Consider the following 17,170-nt stretch of genomic DNA (forward strand, 5'->3'; position numbering starts at 1 on the left):
TGAATTTATTCTGAGCTTAGGGAAGAGTGGTGCCTTCTGAGAGGATGCAGCATCACACCCAATAGCCAGAAAGTGTCTCCATGGCAACTCAAATTCTCCACATCATTCATTATCTGTTCCACACTCTAGTCTATAAGTTTGGTTATTTTCTTTGTGTCCCGTTTTGTACACCTTGTCACTAAAAAGATTGCCATTTCAAATGTATTTCATTCCCATGAAAAAACTCTCTTGGTCATAAGCTATGGCATCTTAGATGTCACAAGCCTTCTAAGCTACCCTTAGAGATGTCAGCAGCTGATAGCCCCTAATATGGGTTCTTTAATCAATGCTGTTTTTATCTGCAGCACATGAATGCAGTTTTCAAAGCTGATATGGAGGCCAAGCCACAGACTCACAGCAGTGCCTGCAGATAAGTAACACATCCAATTTTCTGACCATACCCTGGCAGTTACAACAGTAACCTGCCATGTTAAAAGAAAACTGGGAGCCATCTAAAGACCATTTACAAACATGATTGTTAGAATCCTCATTTTGCATATAATGGAGGGCTCACTATACTAAGCACTGAAAATTGCCTGAAGATTGGCCCATTTTCTCCTCTGAGGTGATTTCTGCCATGCTCTTAAATCAGACCATTATAAAGTCGCTGGGACCAATGGGACACCACTCAGACTGTCCAGCATGGCTGTGGATGCACACCAACCCAAAGGCATTGCTTTTCACAGTCATACAGAAATAAACAGGAAAAATGAAACTTCCATCACCATTGTAACCAAAGACACTGAAATAAAACCTTATCATCTCAGTATTAAACAGATCTATTCTTAAGTGGGAAACTAGCTTCTTTTTTATCATTTATGTAATGTAAATTTTCATGTTTTTCATAGCAATATTTTATGTTGATGCATGAGTGTACCTAATAAAAGTTCAATTAAACATTTTAAATATAACTGTGTTTCTGGTGCACTTCAGAAACCAGGCTTGGCTGATTGCAAAGCTAAAGCACAGCCATGTGCATCTTTGTTCCAAGAGTTCTCTGCAACAACAGCAACCGGAGTACTTGATCCAAACAGGGTGCTTTCTTTTCTTTTCTTCCTCCCACCATCCCACCTACAAACACATGGCCTGGTTCTGAGTGACCACAGGGTATGAGTGACCTGATATATCTTCTAGCACAAGAGCTTTAGAGCAACCTTGCTTTTTGTTCTCCTTCATGGCTGAGGGAAAGAGAGATGAATGGTCTCCCATGGAGAGGCTGGCACACTGCTTTCTGTAGTTCCCACCTCTGCAAAAGGCTGTCCCTCCACAGAGCCAGCTTGTTCTGTGCAAACTGGCAGGGATGAGAGCTTACTGTGTTTGAAGAAACCAGTTACTGGGTATAGGGAAATCTGGACGGTTTCCTTAGAGAAACTGAAACATACATCAGACAAAGGAACAACAGGGATACCAAATGACTTTCTCATCTGATACCCCATATGTCAGCTTGTTACTTGATGTACTGTAGAGGTGTTACTGTGTCCTTAGCTTTGAGATGCCTGTTCCGAAAGGAGACAGGCCATATAAGAGGTTAAAGAATTCTTTTGGGGGAATCAGGTGTGGTGACACACATATTTAATCCCAGCACACTGGAGGGAGAGGCAGGCAGGGATCTCTGTGAGATTGAGGCCAGCCTGGTCTACGTAGTGAGTTCCAGGCCAGCTGGGATTACAGGGAGATCATGTCTCAAAAACAAACAAACTACAACAACAAAACAAACTACCCCAAACCAAAAGAAAACAAAAATCCTCAAAACAAAACAACCCCCCCCCCCAAACCAACCAAAAACCTAAAACAAAAAAATTCTTTTTCACATACAAAATGCTACTGCAGTACTAAGAACAAACGCAGGGTTTTATATATGTTGAGTGAGTGCTTTACCACTGAGCTAACATACTGGGGTCCTCCACTCCAGCAGTTGATGGGGGTGTTTTAGAATTAAGGATTCCCAAGGGTTGCTGCTGATTGTCTGCACATCTACATGAATGCAGACACATTTAGGCAGAAAGGATTACAATGCAGCTTTTGTTTGTATAACCTTAACATTACTGGGCCCCTGAGTGCCTGGAACCTGACTTCTTAGAATGGGAGCATCCTTTTTTGTGTTCCTTACAGGGCATAACTCAAGGTGTATTTTTTAGGTTGCACCAACTAAGTGAGACAAGTTTCTGTCATTTAGGCAATTTTTATTGAAATAGAAAACCACAGGTGCTGGTGTTGTTCTTCCCCAAGTTGGGCATTTAAAATGACTGATTTTAATAAAGCCTAAACGTGGGAGGAGCTCAGATTTCAGTAAGAGAGATCTATCCTTTTCCTCTCACCCAAAGTCAACTGGAGTTTCTCTTTCTTTTTCTGTTGGTTAGAACAAAGTAAAATTGGCCTAAGAAAGGGATTTCAGGATGGAAACAACTCCCTGAGAACAAAAAGGAGGGGTCCTGCTTTGAAGAAACTTGGGAATGGTCCCCTTAGGACAACTGTACCATAGAAATTTCCCTGGAGCATGCCCTGCTGGCTGTCACATTGCCTATTCAAGGATTTCAATTGGTTTCCTTTGATTAAGTCATGCTGCAAGAGATTCAACCTCTTACACACGGGAATCTTCCCAGCCTCTATAAAATTAAAATCCTTTTAGCTAGGAGACTGCCATACATAATTACATTACAAATGTCAAGTCCCAGTCCCTTCTTCCCAGTCACATTTTACATGCTCATGGCCTTTGGTACTATGTGGCCAAGGGAGTCTTCTCTGTCAGGAGGTTTAGGTGGCTGTGCTTTCCTTACTGACTTCATGGGGACAGATGGGATATTTGGTAGTTTGGCTGAGTTCTCTGGTCATGACTGCCTCTTCCATGTGAAATATGGGCAGGGGACAGCACATCCTTCAGCGAGCAGCAGGCAGTGTTGGCCTCCAGCCCTGCTGGCTTCCAAAAGTACTATGGCTGGCGGGAGCTGGGCATCCTATTTTCCAGCCAAGCCTTTCACCACTCAGCTCTGTGCATTCAGAACTTCTGGACCAAGGCTTCCCATTCAAGTGTTCTCTCAATTTTCTTTGGCCAAGGGCTTCCCTGTCACTAATTATGGCACCAAGTAATATGGCTTTGCGCTAAGACCAGTTTCTAGGCTGCAAGTTGAACCAAGTGCTGTTACTTCTTGACATAAATTCTTATAGATTTTGTGCTTTTAAAGAGCAGTATGGCAATCGTGTGTCACCTTATGACTGAGGTGGTGGTGTAGTGAGTGCCATGCCTTTGTTCGATGTCAGGGGAGGTGGTACAGTCACATTGCCACCTGTCCGCACTTGCAACTTATCAGGGACAAGCTGACCTTGATTCTAGTTTTAAAATAAGTGCTATCCCATCAGTTCATCCGCATCCCAAAGACACTAACTGGTACTTAATTGGTAAGTAGCAGAGGAAATAGGTCTTAGGAGACCATGAATTTAAATTTAGTTTCACATAGGTTTGTGGAAAAATGAAGACTGAAAGACAGACAGACACAGGCAGAAAGAGCTCCCCAAGGCCTCTCCTGGGAAGGTTATTTATAATTCAGCTGTATTTATTCAGTGCTCATTTTTGACAGCTCAGTGGATTCAGTTGTTGTCTGAATCACATGTTTATTCAACCATTAACAGTATTTATAATACAAAAGGATGAGTTTACTTTCTTTTTTAAAGCTACAGGATACAGCTTTAAATACTAAGTGACAGGCTGACATCTGTTACTTTTTGGATCACTCTAACTGGATTTCTATCAGCTCTAAATTGATGTGGCACTAACAATCTAGTCCTTTCCTTTCTTCCACCAGTGGCTTCTCTGGTCATTTCAATGCTTGTTGACACCCTCAGTGAAGGCAGGCCAAGGAAAGTGACAGGAGCTGAGGAATTTCTTGGTTAAGCAGGCTGCAGGTCAAAAGTTGTCAGGGAGTTAGTTAAAGAGGGGAAGTAAGAGAAGGGAGTAGGAGGAGGAAGGGGAGGAGGAAGAGGGGAAAGAAGGGCATCCTAGTTTGCTTTTCATTGCTCTGATGAAACACTGACCAAAAGAAGCTTGGGGAGGAAAGGATTTATTTCATCTTACACTTCTAAGGCAGTTCACTTTTGAGGGAGGTCAGGCAGGACAGGAGCTGGAGCAGAGAACATGGAGGAACACTGCTTAGTGGCTTGCTTACTCTGGCCTGTGCTGAGCCTGCTTTCTTATAAAACCCAGGTCTGCCTGCCCAGGGGTGGCACTACCCACAGTGGGCTGGGCCCTTCCACACCACTCAACAATCAGGAATGCCCCGCAGACATGTCCACAAGCCAATCTGAGAGAGGAGATTCCGTAATTGAGGGTCTCTCCTCCCAGGTGTCTCTAGTTTTGTGTCAAGTTGACAAAAAACAACCAGCACAAAGGATGAGGAGAGGGAGGGGAGGAGAAAGAGAAGGCGAAGGCCACAGTGGCCACACAGCTGCTGGCTGACATTTGGCGGGCCTATCTTCTCTCCCCTAATCCCACAGAAAGACTGAGAATGAATTTATCAATATAGCCCACCTTCACCTTTATAGATGATTCCTAGTAGGTGCTCAGTACATATCAACTAACCTTGGGAAACATTTTGCATAATTTTAGGTGACTTTGACTGCTTGGGGGACAACTCTTTTTATGGCTTAAAGAAAGATGCAACATCACTCCAAATCATGAATATGTAAGCATGCTTTTCCATTCAATTATATTCATAGTAATAAAAGGAATCATACTGCAGTTTCCAGCCAGAAATGACACCTATCACTGATGGACAGAGCTTCTTTACTGATACACAGTGACAACACATGTTACCCTTGGACCTAGCAGATTGAGATTTCTTCCCTTAACAAATCCAAGAAACTTCCAATACAGGTACAGTCACTGAGTTGCTGCTCTTTTGGATTCGACTTTCTGTTTCAAACACTGGAAAATTAATTGCATGCATTTTCCATAAATACTTCTTTCTTTTCTATATCGTGCTCCTCAAACTATTCACTGGAACTATTTGATGTTTTTGAGCACCTTAGTTTCTAACTTCTGTTTGATCATGTTATTAGTTATGATTCCTAAATGCAAATTCCATAATGACCTTAAACATGACTCTAATCACTGTTTTCACAAACTTCACAGGGAAAATTTCCACCACAAAACCCTAATGAAACTGTAGTTGACCACCTGAGTGTCCTCCTGTTCCATGCTCTTCCTGGGACCTAATGACCACCTGCCATACTGCTCAGCAAAGCAGACATAAGGGAGGTGGTGGGCCAGTGGAAGGGAAGGAGTAAGCGTGGAGCTGGGATGTAGCTGTAGTAGCCACAGGTAGAGGTGGGCCTCCTGGCCATCCTTATACTTTCCAAAATTAAGTTATCTTGGCATTGTGTTTATAAATATTAAATGACACAAAGAATGTGGATTTGGCGTCTAACCTCCAAATTCTGTGTCCTAGCGAGTTTATACAGTCCAGTGAATATTTAAAGATAACAACTCAGTATTCTCCTCCCCAGGGAAGCTGATAGAGAAGCAAACAGCCCATGTGTAGACCTGAGTAAACTGTGTTGGTAGAGAAGAATGGGTATGAACAGTTACTCTCTCACAGTGCCGGATGTTCCCTCGGTAATGGTGCTTAGGAGATGCCCCTGGGAGGGAAACACAGCAGTTGTCGATGCTATTTATTAATACTTTTTTGTGTCTGAGAAGGTTCTGGGAAATATTCAGAATGCTTTTTCACTTCCAATGGGAGTATGCTTTGTAATGTCTCCACAGTTGGACTGTAAGCCACCAAAGGGGAGGACTCTCCTCCATGGTGTTCCTTGAAGACTCCATTTACCCTGTCTCATGTGGATGTATACTAGGTGTTTGTCAGCTACAGCTGAAAATAGAATTCAGGCTGAATTCTTGAAATCCTACTGTCTGCCTTTTAGGCTTTCCCTGACACTTGCTTTTCCCTAGGAGACTAAATTATCTTCAGCATCATTTTATCATTTCTGTTTGCTATTTTCAGTCTTTCAAGAGCATTGAAAGGTTTCTTTTTATTCACCTTCCTCTGCTTTCTCCTCCTTTTAAGCGGATGCCAGGTATGGAAGCTATATTCAGGTTTTAGCATTAGAACTTGGCAAAGGATGGTAGGCTGTTTTTTCCTATACCAGGCCTGTTTATGCATTACATTTTGGAGGAAAAGTCCTTAGGAGTAAATCACTACTATTCTTTGGCTATTATAATTCACAAAAACAAAAACACGTCTTATTCTGATAGCATAAAACCACTAACATCCCACAACATATGTGCTTAGAAATAAGACTCATTAGTGCTGCTTGCCATAAGTTTTCTTATGTTTTGGGTGCTCACCCTGTTAGCCACTGTGATTCTGTTTACCCAGGGGTGCACCCAAAGTTAGAGCTCCCTTTGAGAAGGACATTTAAATGACCACATCATGCAAGAGAAAACAACCACATTGTAAGCCAGCTGTAATGTCCTTTCTGCCTCTGCCTTTGGTGTTTTTACTTTCTTTCACACCTCACCATAAGACAGTCCATACTTACATGTCATCGAAGATCAGTTTTTGCCTCTTGCAGTCCCTGTGGCCATTGGAGCCTGGAGACCATGGTTCAGTTTGTGGTCGTGACTTGTGGAGGATACCATTTTCAGAACTGTTATGAGCTGCTTTCTAAACAACAAATAATGCAGAAGTCATTGAAACACTGGCCACCTGACTGAAAGCGCCATTAAACAGAACACTTTATATTTAACAAAATACCTTTGTGTTTTGTGTTAGAACCAATGGTAATGTTGTCTCAATAAAGAAAAAACAATAAAGGTCAGGTATTCCTTATCCAAAATACTGGGACCACATGTTTAGACCTGGGATGGACCCAGGTCTAAACATGAAAATCACTTGTGCTTCATATATGCCTCATACATACAGTAATTATATACATGTTAAGGTAATTACATGTAATCTAAACAGTTTTGTGATTTTTTTTGGACTATGACCTATCATAAGAAGTTGAATGTGGAATATTCCATTTGTGGAACCTGTTGATGCTAAACAAATTTCAGATTTTGAGCTCTTTGGATGCTCGGTCTATACATGCCTTGGTCTCACACGGAGGCTTCTGCACATGTTGTCAAACGTCATTCTCACACAATATCAAAGAAGGAGTCTATGCTCACTCTCACAGGTTAGGAAACTGACACTTGGTAGGGTAGACAACTTTCTCAGGTTCAAGTAGCAAGTTGGGGAGAGGCCCAGAGGTTAAGGGCTTGGCGTCTACTCTTCCTAGTTTGTAGACAAATGATCGGCAAAGTTTAACATGCATTAGAATCATATGGAAGCCTGCTAAAACACAAATTGCTGGCTAGTTCTGTGAATTCCTGGTTTAAAAGAACTAAAGTAGGGCCTGAATTTTTTGTTTTTTGAGATAGGGCTTTACTGTGCAGCTCAGGCTGGCTTCTGATCCTCCTGCCTCAGCCTCCTGAGTGCTGGGATTACAGGGATATGCCATCCCACCCAGTGTGAGAATCTGCATTTTTATCAAGTTCTCAGATGATGTTGATGGTGCTGTCCCAAGATCCAAGCTTTCACCACATCTCACTGTAACTGTCTGTCATAAAGGTGCCATTCATGCCAGAAAAGGACTGCTGGGTGTGGTGGCACATGCCTTTAATCCCAGCACTCAGGAGGTAGAGGCAGGCAGAGCTCTGTGAACTGGAGGCCACCCTGGTCCATAGTGAGTTCTAAGCTAGCCAGAGTTACACTGTGAGACACTGTCTAAAAAAAAGAAAAAAGAAATGCGCTGCTTTTCTGGTGTTGTCTGTGAATAATGGGAAAACCAAATGGAATCATTAAGGACTATTTAGAGTATGTCTAAAAGAGGAGCATGTCCCAGGGACATAGATGTTTACATAGCACCTGTGTGCTGACACATGGGCCATGGAGCAACTGCCTTTGTTTATGAAACATGAGTTGTTCCCTCTGAAGTAACTGAATATATATAAATGCTTATTTATATATGGATCAATTTCATGTACATTATTATTATTATTAATTTTTTGGTCTTTTTGAGACAAGGTCTCCCTATAGCCCCAGCTGGCCTGGTACTCACTAGGTAGACCAGGCTGGCCTTGAACTCACAGAGATTGCCCTGCCTCTGCCTCCTGAGTACTGGAACTAAAGGTGTGCGCCACCATGCCCGTCTGTTTATTATTTTTATATTTTATTTATTATTTTTATTTTATGTGTACGAGTGTATTGTCTGCATGTATGTGAGTGCACTGTGTCGTGCAATGCCTCGGAAGTCAGAAGAGGGCTTCAGATTCCCCTGGAACTGGAGTTAAGGACGATTCGTAGCCGCCATGTGGGTGCTGGGAATTGAACCTGGGTCCTCTGCAAGAGTAGTCGGTGCTCTTAACTGTGCCATCACTCCAGCCCCTCATGTGCATTATTTTAAGGGTTAGATTCTGTTGTACAGAACCAAGATAATCAGATGTGTAGTTTCTAAAATTATTCTTGAAATCCTTAAATGGTGTCCACTTAATTTTTGTAAAAGGAGAAAATCCAGCAGAGTAGGCTCTGTGGCCAGGAAGGCTGGCCCTTGTCTACCTACCAGCCACGCTCCCTGTGCTCTCTGTCCCTCTGATTCATGGGCCAGTGTTTGTGCCTTCTTCAGAACTTTACACATCATGTTTCTTTTGCTTGGAATGTGCCTTACTTTTTACTTTGCCACTACTTGCCTTTTAGAGATCTTGCACAAGGGGTCAGCAACCAAAGGCCTGTGGGTCAAAGCTGGTTCTTTTTGTAAATAAAGTTTTATTGGAAGCCAGTTATGCCTATTTGTTTTCACACTCTCTTTAACTGTGTTCTGCCTATAATGGTGAAGGATCAGTAGTTAAGACAGAGCTGGTGATATATATGGCTGTCAACACTGGTAGCAGGTGGAGTTCAGCGATGCTGCTCAGAATCTTACAGTGCACAGGCCAGTCCTCATCATGAGCAGTTGGTTACCCAGCCCCAAATGCCAGCGTGCTAAGATGTCCTGCCTCCCAGGAAAGTGTGCTGCTCCTAGTTTCAGATCCAGCCTCTGTCACACAGACTCCTAGCTCTCTTTGCTTCTTTGGCAGTAATTATGAGTGTGATTATGGGTGTGGGATTCCCCTGTCCAAGGCTCTCTTCCTAGCTCAATTCTGAGCTTCATAGGGCTACAGTCTGCTGGATGATCACCATATCTTTAGAGCCTAGCATAGCACTTAGCCCAGGAGAAGTATATTCTCACAAAGTGAGTGAGTAAAATAAGCAACTGATAGAGATTCCTCAGCACATTATAGAGGACCATGGTCTAATGGTATGAAGGAAAAAACTTTTGTTTTGTTTGTAAACTTGAATGGGTATCTTATTGTTCCATATTTCTCTTACACTTTCTTTCTGAATTCTTCCTGTCTAGGATTAGAGATAATTGCACCCAAATGTGGGTACAGAGGAAGGCTAAGTGAGATGCACTAAGACTTAGGCTCTACAGGAGTCTACTTTCTTGTATCTTAAAATTATGGGAGAAGATGTTAAATACTGGCTGCCCCTTAGCTCTTTCTTTGCAAAGTCCTGTTCCCAAGTCTTTTCTCTCTCCAGCTTCATAAAGCTCAGCTGGTTCTGATAGGTACTGTGACCTGACCTGGGAGAACTCAGGGCAGAAGACCTGGAATTAAAGACTACCTGATAATGGTAAGGGATCCAGGTTACCAATTCTTAGAGGTCAGTGGGTCAGTGAAGAGAAATTCAATGGATTGCCAGCAGTGTTCATATGGGCTGGGGTAAAGAAACAAGCTCAGTGAGATTAAGCAACTGGCCCAAGATAACATTGCAGTCAAGACAGCTCTACTCTACCCCAGGGGAATGCTGGAACCACTCCAGGATTGCTAGAAAAGTGTGGGATTAGAAGCCTCCCACTTTGGCCATTCTACTGGTCAACAATCAAATAGATGTTGGCTTGGGGTTCAGCCCTAGATCTAAATAAGTCATGGATAGGACATTTTCCCCAACACAGAAATTGGCTGGTTCAAACTTCCAATCTGCTCTGAAGAGGTGATGGTATTACTTTAGGGCCTGAAATATTGCCAGGTTTTGAAAGTAGGAGAGAGACACTTGAAACTTCTGTTGGACAGGTTTTTTTCTTTCACATTCTGTTCTGAGAGGTGAAGGAGTCCTTTCCTAGTGGTTGAGTTTCTGAACTAACCAGGCATTGGTCGGATTAAACAAGAAATAAACTGTTACTAGAAATCATAATTTCAGATTCCTAGCTCTTATTCTACTTTCTCCACAAAAAGCTGCCTTTGGAGGTTTACTGTGGGACCTCCAACATGAGTGTAGCATGTGCTGGGTTAGGGAAAGAATTGGGGTGGGGGAGCATAATTTCACTGAATTTACTTAGAACAGAAGGGCATGAACAAACCGTGAGGTCTCCAGCATGGGACTGCAGCTGGCTGTCAGCCTTAGGCTTCTTGTTGGAGGAGGCAGAAGTGAACACAGCATTGCTGTGAGGTCGGCTGGAAGAAGTCAAGTCCTCACTGGAGTATTTGTGTTTAGATGCATCAGAGAGGGGTGAAATGGGTGACCGGAGTATTTTTTCATTTTTATTTACTGGTATTGCCAAGCTGAAAAAAGCAATCATAGTAATGGAGTGTCATAGTCTACACAGGAAAAAGCTCATGTTTATCTATGACCCAACCTCCCATTTAGGATCTGGTGGTAGGAAACAGTTTCTTGGGAATTATTATGCCAGGATTCTCTTTATGGTATTAGGACCATAATAAACAATAAACAAATCTCACTCATTGTTTCTTTACTCTTCCTATCTGGACAGAATTCTCGGGTTATTGCCAATACAAGACTAAGAGCAAAAACACTTCGCTGTTCTGAGTTTTTCATCCAAGGATCTCCAAATGCTTAACGAACAAGTTTTTCCTAGTAAGCGTGAGTAGCTTAGGAAAGTTAATCAGCAATCAACAATGGTAACTGAGCTTGTGTTATATAGACAGTAATAGAACCACAAGATAAACTGCAATGCATGAAGCCAACTTCCAATGGCTGCGTTTCTTAACTAACCAGGCATTGATCAGAATAAACACAGCATAAAGAAACTATTACCAGAATTTACTTTAAAAACTATTATCTATTATTAAATATAATGTTCTCTAAAAATCAATCATAAGAGAAGGATTCACTTATATTTAAGTCTTGTAATGTATATTGCAATGTATAGGGTTAGGGTTCTTGTCATTTTTCTACCTTAAGAAAAAAGTACTGTTTGGGGCAGACACATTAGCCTGGAATAAAGTCAATCAGTGCTAATTAAAGATGACTGTAGTCACTTGATATAGGCAGTTTACAAAAAAATAGGTAAAGTCATTCAATGAAGATTTAGCCATTACTCCTGGGGTTATGATCTCTTAATTGCCCGCGTTGGTTATCAGTGCAAACAAGCCATTAAAGTCACTTCAGAAAGCAATTTCCTTAGCTGGTGGTCACAGTGGAAAACGCAAACACTGGCCTCTAGAACAAATGACAAAGCCAAGGGTCTTAACATTATGCAAATGGATACATGTGGAGGCACTAAGTATTTCCAGTTCCAAAACTACTGAGTGTCTAACAAATTAGGAGAAAAAAAAGAACATGTATTAGAGAACACTGCTCTGAGGGAACCAAAAATTGCTCATCAAAAGGGAAGGATGCTGATGTCAAAGATGGGTGTGAAGAGCCTCAAAGTAATCATTTCTTAAAATGTGAGTGAAAAAAGACCTGTTTCTACGTGTCTGTTATTTTACATGCTTTATGTGCACAGAAAACCAAATTATGACAGTAAATATAAGTCACAGACAGATGATTGCTTTCCCATCATTGCAAGTTTATGTATTCAAGTTGACCAAAGAAGCATTTTCTGGAGCACCTCTGTGAGAGATTGTTTCCCACAGTAATAGAACCCAACTGTAGAATCACAAGTCCTTTACCACTGTTGATTGCTGACCTTTCCCAGAAAGGACTCTACACACTGTCATTCTCATTGTGTCATTACTTAATACGAGCAAAAATAAGAGCTGGGAGGTTCAGCCAGGCAGTCTCTAGAGCAAGAGATTTTTAACTTGAGGTCCAAGACCCTGGGTGGCAAAAAGTTCTGTCTTCCAACAGAACATTCCCATAGTTATAAGCAAGGGCTAGAAATCAGAATAGCTAAGCTGGAGTCATAGTCACACCTGTGATTGTGTTTAGAAATCACTGGCATCTTCATGTCATACCATGGTTGTTATAGACATCTTGGAGTGTCGTTTGTGGTCATCACTACTTAGCAGTTACGATTATCACTAGATATGTTGGGGAGGTGATTTAATGCATATAAATAGATATAAAACTACTAAACATTAAAGAATATTTTGGGGCCTTATTCCATATCCCTAGTATTTGGGAATGCTATTCTCAGCACAGAGGACCGTGGTGGCCCATATATTTGTTCTTTCCTGTGCAGACCTTCAGTGTCCTCAAGGTGATCCTGACACTGCTGTGGGCCTGTGTGCAATGTGCCCTCACTGTCTAATTTCCTCTTTGACTTTTAGTACTGCTCTACATCTTTTCCCAACCTTTCAGTTTACATTTTTATGTGTTGTGCAGAACCATTAATCTCCCCTTAAAAACCCTCTGTGTATAGTCAGGAGAGTGAGAAGTGTCTCAGCAGAGGAAAAGTGGGGTTTGAGGTGCTTCTAAATGGAAAAGCTTCTATGACTGATGCTAAGCTACTTGCTTTAATGAATACCTGGGACCTTGCCTTGCTGGAGGGCCATTTATCACAGAGGGAGGTGAGGTGCAGTGGGCCCTGTGCAGCTCCTTTAGAGGAATCACTGGGTGGCTGTTTGACCTTGGAAGCACAGATCCTTTTTAATGCCACCGTTCTAGTCTATATGCAAGAACTTTAGGTATATTATCTGAAGACTCTTCTCAAAGTGTGTGCATTTCTTCATTCCTTGTAAGAACCTTAATATGCTTATAGGTTTAGCAGCTGCAATTGGGGAAGGGAGCGTCTTTGGAGAGTACAGAACTGTGTGCGCCTGGTTAACAGTCTTTAGTTACAGACGAGGACCTGATACAGCCATTGGATGCTGTTGTATGAGGCTCACATTAGACATAATTTTGAGGTTTTGATTAATTTGAGGGAAGCACACTTACAGTCTCAGATTAGAGCAATCCAAAAAATCTGATTCTTTCTCAATACAGCCCGTGGCTTTCAGAGCCAGTGTCTCCTCCAGTTTACCGTGACTTTCCAGGGAACATGCTTACCTACTGATGTTCATGTTGCAGTGGTTCCCAGACAAGGTGTTATTAGTGGAGGCAGGCAGACGTGAAGAACTCTCCTTGTCTCCCTGAGCCTTCTTTATCTCCCTGTAGTCATCTTCATTGTCACACTGAGTGGTAATAAGCAGAAGCCAATCAGTTTTGGACTTTTAGGGGGTGCCAGTGAGCTCCAAGGCTTTGCCTGACACACAGCAGGCCTCTGGGGAGGTATTCCTCACCTGGCTGCTCTAGAGAATGAGCCAGCAGCAAGTACCCTGGCTCAGGTTCCCAGGCACTCCTCAGTGAGCAACAAGAAAATGTGTTGGGTTTACCATTGACAGCTTAGTGAGGGAAAGACATCATGTGGTTGATCAAAACTTGGAAAGTTGCTTAGCATTTAGCCTTGCAAGGCAGATCTGCTTTGAATAGCCCTGTATCTTCACCATCACTTATGCAAGCATTTCTTGTATCAGAATGAGGTAAAGAAGTGTGCTTTGTTTAAGCTTACTGGGGTAAGAGTGGTGGCAAGCTCAGGCCTTGCCACTTGGAAAGTCATGCCTTTGGTGAACAGCAAGCAGAGGTTGTTACCTGGTGTGCCTTAATTCTAGCTCACAAATTTCAGCCCATGGCATCTTAAAGTTCCTTTTGATAAGACAGGACCTGGATTGAACTTTTGCTGTATGGCTATGTTTAACTTTACAATGGAAATACATTGCCCAAAGTGTCGCTTCTTGGGGAGATAGCAGGAGCCTAGTTCAGAGTGGTATCCTTAGATTTGTCTGGGGTATTTTCCAGGAGAACAGAGATAGAGAGACCCTGACCCTTTCTAGCTGGGATGGTGTCACATAGCCTCTGTCATAGGGGTCCCAGATGCTCATGTTGTCATAGTGGCCCATGAAAAGTCTTCAGTTCTCAGTTGTGTGTTTGTCCGGGTGAGATGTCCAATTAGTCATTTGCCCTTTTCAACCCTCCCGTGGAAAATGGGTGATCCCAGGGCATTGCAACCTTCTCTTCTGAACACTGCCTAGATCAGAGTTGGGAAGATGAAGACTCCAACCTTGACCCTTCTGTGCTTCTAGATTCAAGGGCTGAATGGTCCCTGGAATGAGACGGGAGAAGGGGAGGCACAGGGCTGGGGTGCTAGGGGGCTAAAGAGCAAACAGAATTCACCCTGTGGAAGACTACACATGTTCTATCACCAATAAAACCCAGATTCAAAATTTCAAGATGACAGCCCCAGCATTAAACTCTGTGAGGCTCTGTGTGACTGATGGTCTTGGGGGAGATAAATAGTAAAGATGGGATCTGAGGTCAGTTACATTCACTAAATGAATAATCTCAAGGCAATGGGCACCTCACATGGGGGACCCCTGAAGGTTAAGGCACCATGGTGAGTAGAAACCATGCTGAGATCTGATACAGCCAGCAAGCCATCTTTATAGCCACTTAGCAGATAAAGGTGCTTGCCACCAAGCCTGAGGACCTGAGTTTGATCCCTGATAGGAGAGAACCAACTCCCACAAGTTATCCTCTGACATCCACATGTCTGCTGTGGCACATACATACATATACTACACATAAAAAGAATATAGTGAAAAAAGATTCAAGGCTTTGTATATGTACTAAGAACAAGAATGGCTGCCCTGTGGTAGTACTTCATTTCCTAGGTTCATTTCTATTTTATAGGGATACGTTATTTAATGTTATGTGAAAACACATTGTCATTTATAATAAATTTCTCTGCTGTTCATGAGGGTGACAGTAACAAGGTGACTGTATGCCCTCTCTATATATACTTCTAAAATGAGGAATAAGTACCTTAATTTTGGCCAGGAAAGGGCAATAAACCAAATCTTACAGTGTGTGTGTGTGTGTGTGTGTGTGTGTGTGTGTGTGTGTGTGTGTGTGTGTGTGTGTGTGTGTGTGTGTGTGTGTGTATTTGTGAGTGTGTGGGCACATACATACATATGCATGCACACATGCAGGATAGAGGTCAGGTGTTGTTTTTTGGGTGCTATCCACCTTATTTTTTGAAACAAGGTCTCTTACTGGTAACTAGGGCATGCTGGAGACTAGGCTGGCTGTCCAGTAAGCCCCAGGGATTCAATTGTCTCTACATCCCCAGCACTGGGATTATAAGCATGTATCACCATATCCAGCTTTTTACATGGGTGCTGAGGATCAAACTTAGGTCCTCATGCTTAGGAAGCACTTTGTCAAATGAGCTGTATCCCTAGCTCTCCAAACTAGCTTTGAAGATACAACAGGGGAAAGGGGTAAAGGGAATAAAAATTCTCAAAATTGGCTTTATACTATGATGAAGGTATTTCCTGCTCAGAAACCTTTAAAATTGACTGTGTACTTGTGTCACTGCCAGAAGCTGCTCTAGCTCTCCCTGTGCTAGAGCTGTGAAGCTCTCTCCTGTGCCCCACCTGTCCAACCCATTCATCCCTTAAGGGTTGTTTCACCCAAGCACCCTTGTGTGTGCAAATGCCCTCCTCTGGCAAGCCCAGTTCCCATCCCCTCTCCACCACAAAGCTCTCCCCATCAATGATACTGGAAGCAACCACTGCCACTTCTGATGCCACAGGCTGATGACAGCCTTAGGGACAGGGGTATTCATCTTCCACTTCAGGCACAGCCTCTCAGGTGGATAAGTGAGCCTACCGTCAATGTCACCTTGTTCCTCTCAGAAAAGAATGGGGTTCACCATATATTCAGCTGTCCTCACATGCCCAACATTCAGCTTGCATCTGCACATTCAGTAAATGCCTGAAACATCACTTCTGTAGGCAGGGGGCACAGCTTAGTTATCTATTACTATAAGGTGTGGCAGTGCATCCATCATTGGACTGTCTTAAGGATTTAACTAAGATTATGTATGTCAAGTACTTAAGACAGCATCTGACATACACAAAGTGCATGTAATTGTTGGAGGACACAAAGTTGCTGTCACCTATAGTTCAGACCAGCAGCCTACCTGCGGTCTACCCCTTACCCACCAAAAATGAGAAACCCCTCCTCCCAAGTCCTCCCAACTCCAGGCCTACCTTGCGTTTCCTCTTGGATTTTGGCAAAGTCTTTTCAGCAGGTGTGTCTAATGCGTGGCTGGCTGGGGCGCTCTCAGTGTCCTTGGCTGCAGGAGTGCTCAAGGCCCCAGGCTCCTGGGGCAGGTGTTCTGGGATCCTGGACAGGAGGGTCAGGTCAATTTTGACCCAAAGAGACCTGACCTCATCGCTGTCCTTCAGTGGGGATAGAAGTTCATTCCGGCCGAAGGGCACCAGGGTGTAGAACTGTTCCTCTAGCTCCTTGGCGATGTCACTGGTGGTCCTGGCGTTGATGGAGCCCACAGGCGCCCGGGGGGCTCCACTACTGCTGATGCTGTTGGCAGCCTCCTTAAGACGTTGCTCATTCCCAGCAGCAGCAGCAGCCTGCGCCTTGGACAGGGCGTACTCTTCCTGCTCTGACTCCAGGTCCGAGTCTGAGGAAGAAGAGGAAGATGATGACTCTGTCTCAATAAACTCCTTGGATTTGGGGACTATCCTGCTCAGCCCCCGCGTACGCCGCTTCTCGCAGGGCACCGAGGGGCGCAGGTCCTTGCGGTGGCTCGTCCTGCTGTTGCTGCAGGGCCTGGTTTTGGCGGGCTCCGGGGGCCCTGCCACGCCGGCCCCTAGCGCGTCCGCGGCGGCCGGCTCCTCGGGTCGGTGGCAGGTAGCACTGTCCCCGGCTGGGGTCCTCTCGGTGCGCCGGGTGGGCTTCTTGCCGGCCGACCTCCGGGCGGGCGCGGGCGCGCTCTCGGTGGGCGCTCCGGTCACGGCGGGGGGGGGGGC

At 43.7% G+C, this 17,170-nt stretch overlaps 1 protein-coding gene across 1 annotated transcript in view; it reads right to left on the reverse strand.

Annotated features, from left to right (window-relative positions):
- Aff3 (AF4/FMR2 family member 3) overlaps positions 1–17,170 on the reverse strand; it is a 544,092-nt gene that overhangs the window by 23,646 nt on the left and 503,276 nt on the right. Inside the window, exons 14-17 of the mRNA XM_008845867.1 lie at positions 16,391–17,170; positions 13,347–13,471; positions 10,474–10,675; positions 6,574–6,698 (exon numbers count right to left, since the gene is read on the reverse strand). The exon at positions 16,391–17,170 is cut by the window's right edge and continues 19 nt beyond it. Coding sequence (XP_008844089.1) covers positions 6,574–6,698; positions 10,474–10,675; positions 13,347–13,471; positions 16,391–17,170 — 1,232 coding nt within the window. The remainder of the gene's footprint in view (positions 1–6,573; positions 6,699–10,473; positions 10,676–13,346; positions 13,472–16,390) is intronic.

This window comes from Nannospalax galili, unplaced genomic scaffold (genome assembly GCF_000622305.1).
Source record: "Nannospalax galili isolate Female #2095 unplaced genomic scaffold, S.galili_v1.0 scaffold182, whole genome shotgun sequence".
NCBI lineage: Eukaryota > Metazoa > Chordata > Mammalia > Rodentia > Spalacidae > Nannospalax > Nannospalax galili.